At 42.2% G+C, this 14320-nt stretch overlaps 2 protein-coding genes across 5 annotated transcripts in view; one reads left to right on the top strand and one right to left on the bottom strand.

Moving 5' to 3' along the window:
- Positions 1–158: 158 nt before the first annotated feature.
- The window catches only part of LOC147129005 (G protein-coupled receptor 26-like), a 28197-nt gene continuing 14035 nt past the window's right edge, over positions 159–14320 (top strand). Inside the window, exons 1-5 of one of the 3 annotated variants that reach the window (XR_015082422.1) lie at positions 159–1501; positions 7325–7416; positions 9189–9461; positions 10271–12020; positions 12120–12154. The gene's annotated coding sequence lies outside the window, so the exon portion shown is untranslated. The remainder of the gene's footprint in view (positions 1502–7324; positions 7417–9188; positions 9462–10270; positions 12021–12119; positions 12155–14320) is intronic. The other 2 variants (XM_086016021.1, XM_086016020.1) reach the window with 2 other exon arrangements.
- LOC147129006 (uncharacterized) lies at positions 1199–13288 on the bottom strand. 2 transcript variants are annotated; one of them, XM_086016022.1, is made up of 7 exons: positions 13102–13288; positions 12231–12372; positions 11929–12024; positions 11317–11465; positions 10268–10496; positions 9241–9446; positions 1199–2381 (listed from the first exon to the last, which is right to left on the bottom strand). In XM_086016022.1, exons 2-7 carry the CDS (start codon positions 12349–12351, stop codon positions 2214–2216), a joined length of 969 nt encoding a protein of 322 aa, XP_085872148.1. In that variant the 5' UTR covers positions 12352–12372; positions 13102–13288; the 3' UTR covers positions 1199–2213. The 2 variants fall into 2 exon arrangements, with proteins under 2 accessions (XP_085872148.1, XP_085872149.1); XM_086016023.1 differs by having other exon boundaries at positions 12231–12352.

Below are 14320 nucleotides of genomic sequence, written 5' to 3'. Positions count from 1 at the left end.
CAGTATTGTTCAAATTTGTACCCAATAAGGAACTATCTAATTTACCTAGTGACTCCATATGCCTGATGACCAATTGTTGTTTCATTTTATTATTCCCTAAGATATTACCGGTAATGAAAATGTTCCCTAGCTACATAACCAACATTTGATTTATCTGATTGATTGATCTGTTCATTTGAAACTTTGAATTGTTATCCTTGTAAAATTTTGCTTTGCCAAAAACTAAAATCATTTTTTATAGTTTGTCATATAACAAAATTCAAAATTGGCACTGACCTTTGAATTTCAGTACTTAATGTTGTCAGATAATCGGCAAGCTGTGATGAACAATGGCCTCCGGCGTTGTCAACTCAACACTGTCCCAAAAGCCGTACGCTAAATGGACCGGAGGCGTCAATAATGACGCGTGTGAAAAGCGAACAATCAGTGGCGCAAAACATCAGCGACGGGCTGCATTGATCCGCGTTCGCGCATTAACCCGCCTAATCTGCAGACTCCGCTACACTCCCCAAAAAATAATCACATCCAATAATGACATTATTTATGAAAGCGTTCAGTTTTTGACATTGATTTGCTGGCCGAGCACTCAGACACACTTCACATGTGAAAATGTGTCTGACGTTCAAAGGCATGGATTTGTTCATGTTTAGACACAGGTGGAAGATCAGACAATGTCAAATCAATTCGGTCTCTATTTTGGTACTAATTCAACTGGAAATATATGTAGTCGCAGGAAGGCAAAAATGCCAAGATGTCGATCAAGATGACAAAAATGTAAACACATTTGCTGAGAAAAGCAACTTATCACGATCATTTATGACGTTTTACAAGGACATGTTGTCCAGGCTGATTTTTCACATTCTTCCATTGTGGATGATAAATTATTCATCGGAATTGACATCCCGGAAGTACGAGTCAGACATGAAGAATAACCATCTATCTACAAGTGCACGCTCACAGCTGACATTGCGCTACGCTTTTCCCCTCAAGCCGATACAATATTCCATTTGAAGTTGACCATCATCGATTCCGCGAGGACTAGCAGCCGTCGGTTGAGTTTTACCTTGTTAGCTTGTCACACCCTGTTCTTGGGCTCATCATTTTGTCCATTTCCTGTCCTGGAGACGCACAAAAGAGATGACGCACATTTAAGGAGTACACCGTGAACTCGTAAACCAACTGGATAAAAAATCCCCACTGGTGATTTAAATTATTTTATTATGATTTCACAAAAGTACAAATAAAAACACTTGCATGCGCCCACCACATGTTACTACTACATTGAGTAACCAGCCACAAGTCCTACAATCCATACCAAACCATTAAGAAAAATAAAACCAAGTGCTGCTTGGGGTAGAAAACGCTCAGTCCGAGGTAAGTAAACAAATATTATATAATACTACATTTAAACTGTATAATAAATCCAGAGTGTACAAATGACTAACTAGTGTTATTTTCACAGACACTAACAACCAGTGTCATCGTGTCCCTGAGGAACACCGTGAGTACAATGTCATGAGTGGTTTTGCGGTTTAGAGCCCTCGTGAGAATTTAGTAAAATTTTGTATAAAAACAGAATTTGTGGAAAGATGGCATTTTTAAGTTTTTGGAAAAAGCTAATGATATATATATTTTTTTTACCCGAAAAAAGGTACACTGTATAGGAAAACCTAATTTATACACATGTTGGCGTTGTAATTTTAAATCAATTTTAATAGTTTTTGTGTACAGTATTGCTGTATGGGTTAGCATTAGCATATGTATGCATACAGTATCTCATGCAGAGGTAGTTAATAATTATAATAACTTAGGTTTGTATAGAATTTTTCAAGGGACCAAGCATGCCTAATGATTTCACTGTCCTGAGTGTAACGCAGTGTTTCCCAACCTTTAAGCCAAGGCACATACTGTATTACGAAAATCTCTGCCTGTCACTGTATGTCGCTGGCATAGATAGATGGAACAACAATACATTATTTGTAGTTAATAGTGTTTAGAACGGTTATAGGCGCGCCTCAATTGAATTTACAGATTACAAAACACTAATCAGAACCTGTAAAGGAGGGGGGAAAAAAAACGTAATATTGTTACTGAGGTTGATATTTGGAAACGTCTTTTCTTACATAGCATTTACATTCTAACACATATCATTAAAAGGCACTCAGGTCTTTGTTTTAAGATAAACTCAACAATTTTTGTTCAAACTGGGTGATTTATATGCTGAGTGTGATGCTGTGGATGGAGTTGGCCGGGATCTTGGTGTCCGCCTTCTCGCCGCTGACCCGGAAGACCACCAAGGTGTCGGAGGGTACGGTGGCGGTGGCGCACAGCGTCTTACCCAACCATCCGTTGGAGCCACGCTTGTACATTTTGACAGTCACCTGCAGAGGGGGGCAAAAAAGACGCTTAATCAACAATCAATTCCGCACAGTCGACCCTATTTTTTTATTTGTATTTTTTTAAATCCACCTTTGAATCGTATCAAACATACTTTGGAGCTGTATTTCATTTAAGAAAAGAAGTGATGTTAAATTTGAGCTAACCAATGTTCATGCGCCTTGTGACCTCACTTGGACTGCTTTTTTTTGTGGCATTGGCAGATCTCTGCAGTTTTTTTTTTTTGTAGAGGGTTGTAGGGTGTCATTTGCCTCAACACCCCGTCCAAGCTACGGACAATGGCCGGCCTAACTAGATTTCGACGTGCAGGTAATTGAAGCATATCCATTTCAAACAGAATGCCCGGCCGCGTCGTCTTGTTTGGCCGCATTTACCGGAGATAACGGAATATCACAGTGCCTTTTCACAGCTCCATTTTCTTTCACTTTAGCATTAGGCAATTTTTCAATTATTGTTTTTTTTTTTTTTCTTCTTCTCTTTCTCCCCCTCCGGGTTCTTTCATCCGCCGCTCTCTCTTATAATGTCCGGGCCTTTTAGTTAATGGCGGCGACAGTCGGAGCCCGCGCTGCCGGCCCTTGTCCATTTCGCGGGTCATTGTGGGAGCCCAATAGGCCTTTTATGAGCGCCACATCAAAAGGCAGATAAAGCATTAGAGGTGGGGAAAATACCCGCAGCTAGATATGCTCCCTCTTCCCTTTGTCCGCTATTGAAAGTGATCCATTTTAATAGTCGGGAAAGCTCGGCAAACGCGACCCCCCTGGCGGCCTGGCTCAACACCTGCACGCCTCTCTACTAATGACCCGCCACAAAGGCCGCTACCATTTCACACGCGCACCTTTTCCCCCACCATTTACTTACTCATTAGTGAGCATTCAATAAAAAGAGAGGCGAGACAAGAGAGGAGACAATCGTGTCCTGTGTTGCGCTGCATTTGCAGCGTCACACACTTGAGAGGTCGGCCATTGTGTGTTAATTTGCTATGCCGGGAAAGAAATCTATAAATAATGACAGCTGGTGGCAGAGAGGAGCGCGCAGTCTCACAAAGACATTGTTGTAGTGGATCTCTGCCTTGTGCAAAGAAGTTGACAATTAGCAATTAGTGGCACCAAAGTCGAGTCCTTCCTCGTTCGCCTGAGGGCCTGATTTGGGGAATCTACGCTAGGGATGGGCATAATAATCGAATAATTGCATCTTGAAGCTATTGAGGCAAAACGGAGTGCACTACTTGAGGTGCGGCATGAAGAAGTGCACCATATTGTCAAGTGGGGCTGCACCTGTTGGAATTTTCAAAATGAACTCTTCTACCGCTCATCACATTGAGTAATCGGATAAGAATGGATTTTGCATTATTGATAACACTATCTGTGACTTTGAGTGTGTATGGCTTTAAAAGGTGCGGCGTGGCCTGGTGATGCGGGCGTCATCGCGTGAAAGCCGTTGGCTGTAGTGAGCTTCGGTTAGCGCCTTGCTGTTTTCTGCATGAAGCCAAGTGAGAGGTGATACTACCTCGCCTCGAAGGCCACACGTCATGGTCGAGAATCGAACCCTCGGGGGGCTAAGGTTGAAACTGAGTGGTCTGCGTGACCCCTGTCTGGCCCAAGCCCACCTCTCACTTTTAGCGTCGCCTGGACTAGCATTGCCATCTATCTTGGCGTTGCGAGTAGACATCCTCTTGTTTATCTTCTGCTGCTGGTCATAAATCTTGCCCTTGGTTCGCTGTCAACTTTGCCCTCGGAAAACTCGGATTTGTTTTTGTACACTTCTTGTCAGGCAACGCAACCATTGGATTCAAAGAGCGTATACACAAACTGGCATTTTCGCAGCGTCCATACGGATATGAACGTGGCTCACGAAACGAGATGGAATCGGTCAAAGTGTCATTTCGATTACTTGGAACTAATCGTCCGACCGATTAACCGGACGGCCAGTTAAGCCCATCCCAGAATGTCAGCACCTGCCAAGTTATTTCACTTTAATTCTTTGAGAATTAAAGGAAAAACTAAGAGGTCTCAACCTGACTTATGGAGTCATTGATTGAGAAGACCTGGTACCTTTGCCCGTATTCATGAACGACGACTTTGGTCCAAGGAGGACGAGGCACTATGTTTAGCGTGCTTCAGGGTAGACAACACTGGTGCTCTTCCCATCAGGGGCGACTTAAGTTTTACTGACGCTGGGAGTCAAACTTGCATGACCTACGTTTGAAGTAGCTGTCATAAGAGCATCCACTAAAAAAATTTTTTTTTAAAAACGCTCGCGGTGTGAAGCCTCCGATTATTAATCACCTGCTCCGCTAAAGACATAAATCAACTCTGGTTTTGAGAGCCCTCAAGATGGCCAAACCTTTACTTGGTGACACAGCCGTCTGCGTCAGCTGTCAACGGCTGCGCTTGCCCCAAGCCATGACCGCAACTTGAGGGCCGGCCAAGTTCGGAATCGTGTCATAGCATCTGCTTCCCCGGATGACAGGAAGCACATTAGACTCAATGACTGCAATGACCACTGACATCCAGATTTTTATTTCCATGCGTCTGTGAAGCGGCGGAGGGGGTGTCTCTCCCCTTTCTTTTTTTCGCTGGTTGCCTGGCGTGTAGAGGACTCAATCTACGACTGATTTAATTTGCTCTCTGCCAACATCTCTAACAGCATTAACCCCAAAGCGCGCTCCCACTGCCCCCCATCTGACTCCATTAACTCCCAAATCGGGTTTCAAGACCGTATTGATGCCGCCCGTTATTCGGGGTGATTATGACAACAGCAGACAATGGGCCAAAGTGTCTGTTTAAGTAGTTTAGCGCTAATTTCACCTAACTACAACAGATGGCAGGCACACGGCACTGTCTGGATGCGCGGCAATTATCCTTTACATTAAAAGAACAATACTGTACTCTGGTCAGAGGAAATGACTTGAGGCACAAAAAACTAACTCTAATTTTAGAACGTCAAATCACAGAATGACAATTTTCTTGAATAAAGCAGAAGGCCTCTCTTGGAGAACAAACAGACCAAATTCAGTTTTCATTCAGCATTCATCCACTTGAGCCATCTTTATTCTCCTCAATTAGCCAGAATGGCTTCTCCAAAGTGTAATTAAGTGTCTGCCGCGCTCGGCCTCTTCATAATTCATGACCGCCTATTGATCATATCTCGCAGCTGAGGCTGTGGCCAGAGCCTTATCACACGCAGCTGCCACTCTATGAAGACAACACAAAAAAGTTAGATAGGGACACACGTTGACTGAGGCAGTCTAAATAGTTTTTTCCCTTTTTAGACGAGGCTATGGCCTCACAAAATAAAGCTCCTCCCCTCACATCAACAAGTTTTGAGTTTTGACGTGAATAATTGGTTTCTGCAAAAAATTCTCGAATGCGGAACGGATGGCTCGATGTACATGTATAAGATAAATATGACAAAAAAAATAAAGCTATGCGCTGGCTTTATATTATTTTTACAAACAAAACAAAATGATAAACTAATAATTGAAATGAAAAAAACTCAATTTTAGTTTTTGCTGAAATGGCCAGTTAATTGGAGTAATGCCACTCAGTAATCTGCCCAAGCAATTCCATTCTTATGCAATAGTCTCGTCATTTAGCAAATTTTAGCAAGAAATACGCGCGTGAGTAACGTCACTTGGTAATCTGTCTACGCAATTACATAATCATGCAATAGTCATGTCATTTAGCAACTTCTAGCAACAAATAGGCCCGCTTCAGCAACATCCTAAAAATTAGCCGGCAACACTGACAGTGGGCGATTTGCTAAAAAAAAAAAAGAAAGAAAATCCAATATTATGATTACCCCACGATGATTTCAAACGGGGGAGTCTTGACACAACTCACTTCATTCCACAGTCAAATAAATTATTTCCCAATGAATATTAATGTTTTTTTCTAAACCTGAGCAAAGCAGTAATGTGTCCAACATGAACTCTCGCCGCCTCGCGTGTACATAAATTAACAAAAGTGAGCCATAAGGGCCCTCTGGCATCGCCGAGCAAGGCGTACATCGCGTTGAGTCACCGCCGCACACACAGACGCCGTCTCTCGGCGGGACACTCGAGCGGCTCGTTGGCGGCGTCATCCCGCGTCTTCGCGGCGTGTAATTGCGCGGCTCGCCGTCCTTCTGTGGCTTCCTACACGCACTGGCAAATTATTTCCAATTATTATTTCCAATTCCCTGTTGAGAGCGACGCTGCAATTACACAAAGCTGAGCGTCGTGCTCACTTTTGGCCGCAATTTCCATTTATTTATTTTTGTTAAGCAATACTGTTCAGCTAATAGAGGCTAATTTCAGGGCGCAGAGATCCAACCGTTCGGTTGCGTCAAATTAAAGAGTTACATTGGTTTTACTTTATCATTAGAGGCAGGTAGCACAAATGGTATAGCAACATGGAAGCTGGAAATAGATTTTGCTTCAAGGTTATTTGAATAATCGTTGCACCGATTATTTGTTTTGTAGCCCTAAGCCCACTGTATGAAGAAATAGAAAAAAAATGCACAAAACCGCTCAAAAAGTGACTATAGTGAATAATTGGCGACAAGTATGTTGAAGTGCGAAATCTGAGCCGAGCTAAGTTTGGCCAGGGTTGTTAGTGGGGAGTGACACTGACTCTCTGTACTAAAAAAAAAAAAAAAAAATATCTAGAAGCTGTTTATTAGGGTAACGTTGTAAGAAGAGTGAAATGCTATCAAACTGTTTTGGATTGTATTTTTTGTGTGGTTAAAACTATTAATATAGGCAATTCTATACATTTACGGGGGGGGGTTTAGAGTACTCTTGGATTTTTTTTTCTCATTTTCTTCATAAGCATCTACAGAAGCATCCTGCTTCCTTAGTTAGAACGAGTCCTAATTAATTGGCCATAATAGCCTCCTCTTATGTGACACACCACTGCCTCTGTAACTGCTCTGTTTGAAACCACAGACCAACGGCAATCACGCGTCTGTTCAATGGGGAAATTTTGAGAAAAGCAAACGATCTGACATGGGAGATGACAAGAGGACAAACAACATACTGTAAGTAACCTGCAATTGACTCATTCCAAACGCACGCTCTCAAACACACACAGACAGTAATTACCGCTCAATCCATACAAATTGAATGAAGCCAGAGCCGCGGTCTAAGAATATAGACCATAATTAATAAATTACAGCCTCTCTACTCAATCATTCTCCACTTTGGGGGAGTTGGGGAGGGGGGTAGACATCCCTTTCTCCTCCGCAGAGTAATTGACTGCGCCCCCGTGAAAACGCACCTCGAGCTGACACGCACACACACAGCGGCGGCCGAGTGAGCTGGCGAGGGGGCTCGTATCGCACATCTTGTGGCCTGTGTGTTTACAAGTCACAAATCAAAAGGAGGCATTATTTCTGGCCTCTCCCAAATATCCCTGGGGGAGGTATCCGGTTTCCTTTGACTCCCAAACTGCCCACCCCCGTCACAAAACCCCTCCAGCTCTCCCTTGGCAGCTCGTAGACGTGAGCAAGATCAATGAGTATTGTACTGTTCCTTCTGGTGTGTGCGTCTTGGCCACCTGGGGGCAGTGTAACACAGAATTGCGGATATAAAAGGAGAAGGTCAGAACTTACCAGTACGCTGCAATAATAATTGTTTCGCTTGGAAATAAATCGTGTCGCTCGTGTCTCAAGGCACCACTGCATTAAAGTAAGCAACCGGTGAAAATGTGTACATTTCATCCTCTACATGAGACCTGCGCAATCTCTCCGTTTTAAAAACAAAATGGAGCCCTTGAGCTTCAAAAGTATTGCCACTCCTACTCTGAATTGAATAAGGCGAGACGGATCAAGCCCGCTTCCAGTGACACATATTTCCCTGGGTGTCATACATTTTGGTGTCAGCGCATGCCCCGAGGGCGAGCATTTAATGATCGCTGGGTCATGTATCAACTACGTAGCGGCTGAAGGGGGAGGAGAGGGCGAAGAAAGTCCTGAGTTTAGTGTCAACAAGGCTGACCTTTTGTCTGTTTAACCTTTTACAAGTTCACTAACAAAGTGAGCGTTTCCCTTCAGCTTGCCGATAAAACAAAGCATACCAATGATGCTATTGGTATTGATGCTAATTTAAACTGCAGGTCCAAGTGCGCAATTTGGATTTAATAGAATGTTTACGCTGCATTCTCAATGGCAAATATCTGATACACTTTTGGAAGAGGCCCGATTCCAATCTGAAGACATCCAGTTAAAGGCATTTTATTTCTTGCCATGATTCATTTTTAAGTGGAGCTTCGGACAAAAAAAATGCAGTGTAAATCAAGCCTAAAGTTTGTCAAGTTCAGCCGTGTCAAAATCCAAACTAAGCCAAGCTTAAAGTGCTACTGCCCCCTGCTGGTTTTGTGGCATATTACCTCTACCAAGGAGGTTAGGTTTTCATCACAGAAAGCATAAACATTTTTGAGCGGACTTTTGTTTTAGGCAGCCTAAGGCAAACCTGTGCAATTAAGGTGTTGCACTGAGTGAGGAAAATGGAGGCCACACGAGATACTGACTAGTTTCCCGACCTCCCGGACTCCACAAATACTGTACAGTAAAACTCATTTTATACAGTGGTCTTTCATTATGGACAACCTATGGCACACCTGGGAGGTGGATGGATTATTTTGGCCAAGTAGGGGTGCTCGCTAAAAGATCGAGAGAGATTTGTAAACAATATCTTGTCGAATTTATCTTAATCTGGAAAATCCAATGAAGACTTTGAATGACAACCGTTTCTTATTCCATAATCGAGATAACTTTGTAGAGGTACATTGCTCAACAATCTGCCTTTATAGCTGCTGTTGTGACTGGCGGTAACCCTCTCTCGAACCCATACGGCGAACCCACCTGAGGGGCGCGTCCCAGCAGGGCCCACATCGTCTTGAGCGTGGAGAACTCCAGCGTGTCGGTCTGGCTGCGGTCCAGCGCGATGTAGCCACACCCCTTGAAGTCGCCTCGGAGCTGCTCGCCGCTGTGAAGCCACATCAGGTCCCACGTGCCCGAACGCCTCAAGACCTTCTGCGCCAATGCCATCTGACCGTACGACAGATGACCTGCGAACGCATGAGGTGAGTGTGTCAGTCCAACAGCCCCAGGTAAGTATTTATATATATTTTTTTTTAAATGACATCCTAGGATAAAGGAGGGTCTGAAAATGGCCGGCACTGAATGTGTTAATTATCATTTAATTATTCTAAGAACTATTATTTACAAAACAGCTCTATAAAAAAAAATATATATGTATATTATCCCCATACAGTTTTGGGAAAAACATAAATCAATTTTACATTCCAAGTACAAAATGAGTATTTAAAAAAACAAAACATTTTAACCAATTTAATAACATTTTAAAAAGTAGATTTTTTTTCAGATTTAGCAAATTTTATTTTTATTCATGGTAACGCAACTACACAATCACCGTTAAACTATTTCGCAAATATTGCTTTATATTTGAATAATGTTCATTTCTTTTTATTGGAATAATTATATGCTAACTATAATGAAATAATCATTTAATACAATAAGTAAAAAAAAAATGTTTTGGTGAAATTATTAGAATTTTATTCATTTAAAACAATTCAACTAAGAAATTATTTGAGGTAAATGAATAAAGGTGAAAAGGTAATTAATTAACCAATACTTTTTATAATTATCTATTTAAAAAAAAATTGAAATCTGTTTAACATTTTTTTTTTCTGGGCTAGATGAATAAAAATGAATTTCCATTCTAAATAACGAATTTTAGGGTGGAAAAATGTTCTCCTCTTGATGATGTAAATGGTCAGTGGGCCCAATTTAAAGAAAAGAGCACGCCACATGTGGCCCCCAAGCCACACTTTGTCCACCCCTGATTCAATACATTACGTCCTCTAACCAGAGAGCCAGGAAGGAGTCAGGGCGTCCAACATCCAGGCCACGTAGTCCTCCCTGAAGGATCTCGCGAAGTGGTCTACCTGGTCGTGGGGCACCAGCTCCCGCCGCTCTCGGAGCCCCTCGGCGAGCTCGCACTCGGGCGATGGAAAGACCACCCTGGGGAAGAAGAGGCTCTGGTGCACGGGCACGCCGCTGTGCCTCAGATGGCTGCATAAGTCAGACGTCTTGATCTGGAAGGGAACAGCAGGGAACAGTAACAAGTCAATTAATAATTCAAGATAGTTGTCGTACGTGACAGTGATGTTTATTTTTCAAACTATCTGCTGTAACAACTAAATCCCCCGCTCTGGATCATTCAAGTATTATTTTAGTTTTACATTATATAGATATTGTTTAAATGAACTAAACAAAAACTATATGAAAAAATTACAAAATAAAACATCCAGAAAAAGGTTTTTTATTTAAAAAAATTTTTTTTTAAGGTGTAGAAATCTGAAACAGAATCGTTCACCTTCATTGGAATTCTGCTTTGAAGGAGTTTAAATTAGTCGGTTTATGTAGTCACTGTGCAATAATCCTACTTTGGAAAAACCTACTCCCCCTTTTCCACGTCTTACACAATCTACAATTGGCACACACAATTAGAGGCACTTTGTGTAAACTAAGTTAAAATGGCTCGTTGAAATAATTTTCGATGATGTTGTATGCGCGCGTGTGTGACTGAAGCGAACCTCTCCAGAGATGAAGCAGGTCACGCGAGGAGCTAGCTGTGTTTTTTGGCACCTGCCCACTTTCCTCCCCCCACCCCACACGAACATAATTGCGGCCTTTCCATTGAAGAGCAGCCACTCTGGAAGTTTTGGAAGCCCCCGACAAGTGTCGGAAATTTACATATAAATTGCCAGGGTGACTCTCTTAACCCCGGCTCCGGTTTGCATGAAAACCATTTGCCGGACAACTGCTTGGACCTCGGACACAAGTGTGTCCGTTTGACACAAGCTATCTGCAAAGTTCGTTTTTTTAAAAAAGATTTTTTTTTTTTTTTTTTACCATGATGGCCTCGAGCGGGTCTTCGATCTGTTCAATGCAGGTGTTGCTCAAGTTCTGATCCTTTTCTTTGACTTGAACGTGCCACTTTTGGTCGTGAGCTGACACGAGACCTCGCCAAGGTTTTATGTCAATGCAGAAGATCCCTTGGCCTTGGAAGCAAGGAGGGAAAAACACATGGATCAAATGAAGGAAGTGACATTTGGAACTCTATAATTAAAACACATTTCCTCACACAAGTCACGATTGAAAAAAAAAATCTGGCAATATTCTTTGCTAATATTCAGCCAAATGTTTCAGGACTCATTGGAAGGCGCTACCCAGTGCAGATGGACACTGACCCGAAGTATACTGCGAAAGCAACGATAGTTTAAGGCAAAGAAGTGGAATGTTATGCAATGGCCAAGTCAATCATCTGACGTGAATCCGACTGACCATGCCTTCCACTTGAAAACAGAACAGAAGATAAAATGCCCAGAGAACAAGCAAGAAATGCTTCACCAGGGCAGGGATGAAGTCCAACAGCTGTAATGGACTGCAAAGTCAGCTGGGAAATGCTCCAGGTCACCCCATAATGAGGATATGGGCCATAAAAATGGATTAATGGATTCTCACCTGTGAGAATCACAACATTAATGTCGTCTTTGACAACTTGAAGCTGGTTGGGGATTCGCAGGTTGCAGTAGACATTCTCCTTCCTCAACCCGGTGAGTTTCCTACAGTACAAAGCAGACAGAGTTGACTTTATACACAAACATAATAAAAGTACAAGCCGCCAGTAACCACCACCGTATGTCTCTTTACAGATTTGAGCCCAGATGGGAGGCTGTAAAAGATCAAGGTGGGTCCGTTTTAAGCCTCACATAGCCACTTTGTGAATGTTTTTACCAAACTACGGCGACACAAGTGTGGTTGAGCTTGCCTGACATGTTGAAGGAAGTCGGTTTGCGTTTGCTGCACTTTGTGGCGTCTTGAACTCTCTGGAGCCGTGCAGCCGCTGATGTGAAACTGGGTCAACAGGCTTCGGAGTTGAAGCATCCTATAGTGGTATTTCCCAACCTTTATTTGAGGTGGGGGCACATATTTTTCATGAGGAAAATGTTAAGGTGATGCACAAAACCAAACTGGCACTAATGGTATCTCAATTTACTCACAAAATGACAAAGTAAAATGTAGGTTGAGTGACAGATTTTGTGTTTTATTTGATCAAATACTCGAGTTGCTTGATTATTGTGACCGCAATTTTTTATGACCTGTGCGAAAGGAGAGCCGCAGTCACTGATGCTCTTTTCAGCCATTTATTGAATGCGGAGAACAGTAAAACATAATGAGCACGTGCACAGAAGCTGCTGTCAGCCACAGCTCTCACCCAAACACTCACACGCAGAAACTCGATGGCGTCACATACCACCCTGGCGGGCCCCGCCTCTTAAAGGCACTTGTAAACAAAAGTACACACTATAGTGTGTACTAATACAGGCCTACATTTTTTTGCTTGGAATTTGTTTTGTTGTGATCAAATACGTTTGTAGTGTGTTTAAAAAGTGAGTTTTAATAAGTCGGTGTATTTTTATTAATGATATGAGTGGTTGGGCAATAGTCTTTTACTGCTGTGTAAATAGACAGAAAAGAGAGTCATGCTGTTATTCCTGACAACATGCCATTAAATGTTTATAAAAGTTAACCAGCTAGTTGGCAAAACAAAATATTCCTCGTGTGATGCCGTTTTCCTTGCCCTACTACATTTCTCTAACTACTGTGGTAAACAAAACAAAAGCCACTACATACCGTCGATTTCCTCCCGCACTCGTTTAAAAAGACCAATTATTTCGACATTTTCCCCTTGCAAATACAACGGTAAAAGTCCGTCCGTGTGTGTTTTCGTCGCGGTCTCGTAAGCAAAACAGAATCCTACAAAGCCTGTTTCGCAGCGTTCCCCTCCCCCGCTTTCTTCTCTTGACATCCTTGGACGTAAACAAGCGACCATGTGCGCCATACGCGGCGTCACATTTCGCAGCCAGCGTCCTGACGTCACGGTCGTACGTCATGACGTCCTCCACGTACTCGAAGCAACGCTTTATACGTAGTTGGTCCTAATTGACTAATTAAGGCGACGACTTAAGGTAAACCGTTGTATAACAAAATAAAACAAAAGACGTTTCCAGTCTTATTGCAATTATAGCTTTACATTTTTCTTTGCTAGCTTATTTAAATCCTTAAACAATAATCAAAAACAGCACACTATTCTGCAACATCTTGCTGATCTGTTTCACACACTCATTACCACGATCTAAATAAGGATAAAAAATAGAAAACTGAGCATTATTTTTTGTAGTAACATGATATTGGATACAAGTTTTACAGGTGTAACTAGTTTTGTGGATGTTAAGGCAAGGCAGGTTTATATAGCACATTTCATACGCAAGGCAACTCAATGTGCTTCACACAAGCAAAGACACAACACATTTACAAACACAACAGCTCACGACATTCAGAATCAAAGCTGAGAAAATAAAAGTAGCTTACCTAAATTACAAAAAGAATGTACATTGACAACATTTACACACACAGTAGAGTTTAAAAAATGTAAAAGTAGGTTTCTAAAATTACAAAAATGTCTTACTGCGAAACTGATATAAAAATGTTTAAAGCACTTTAATCAAACGTATGGAGAAGAAAAAAGCAAATTTTTAACCTTGAAGCCTTTACACTCGAGACTCTAGTCATTTGCTCGTGACGAGTAATCTAAATACAAATCCCCAGGTACACGCTCACTTTTACAATGTAATATATACTTTGGGGGCGGAGATGAAGATCAAGATTGAATTCTTCCCGCCTGAACTTGATAGTCAACATAAAGATCAGCAGCATTCTCACATCCTGCACGGGGGCCCCGCCGAGAGGATATTACAAAAGCGAGGGTAGCATATTTAATTCGCCGTCGGTCGCAAATATCTCCATGTGCTTACAAACAATATCCGTGTGGCCCCAAATACGGGCGTGGAAG

The sequence above is a fragment of the Filicampus tigris genome, chromosome 19, assembly GCF_054856515.1.
Source record: "Filicampus tigris isolate MCC_2025a chromosome 19, RoL_Ftig_1.0, whole genome shotgun sequence".
NCBI classification, from domain to species: domain Eukaryota; kingdom Metazoa; phylum Chordata; class Actinopteri; order Syngnathiformes; family Syngnathidae; genus Filicampus; species Filicampus tigris.
This window is presented reverse-complemented; position numbering and strand designations above follow the sequence as displayed.

What these genes read in the sequence shown, in the direction of transcription:
- LOC147129006 (XM_086016022.1), bottom strand. Translation starts at nt 12,351, where the DNA reads ATGCTTCAACTCCGAAGCCTGTTGACCCAGTTTCACATCAGCGGCTGC. An exon ending in TAATGTTGTGATTCTCACAG is followed by an intron (nt 11,466 to 11,928) that starts GTGAGAATCCAT and finishes CTTGCTTCCAAG; the next exon opens with GCCAAGGGATCTTCTGCATT. An exon ending in ACCCGCTCGAGGCCATCATG is followed by an intron (nt 10,497 to 11,316) that starts GTAAAAAAAAAA and finishes GTTCCCTTCCAG; the next exon opens with ATCAAGACGTCTGACTTATG.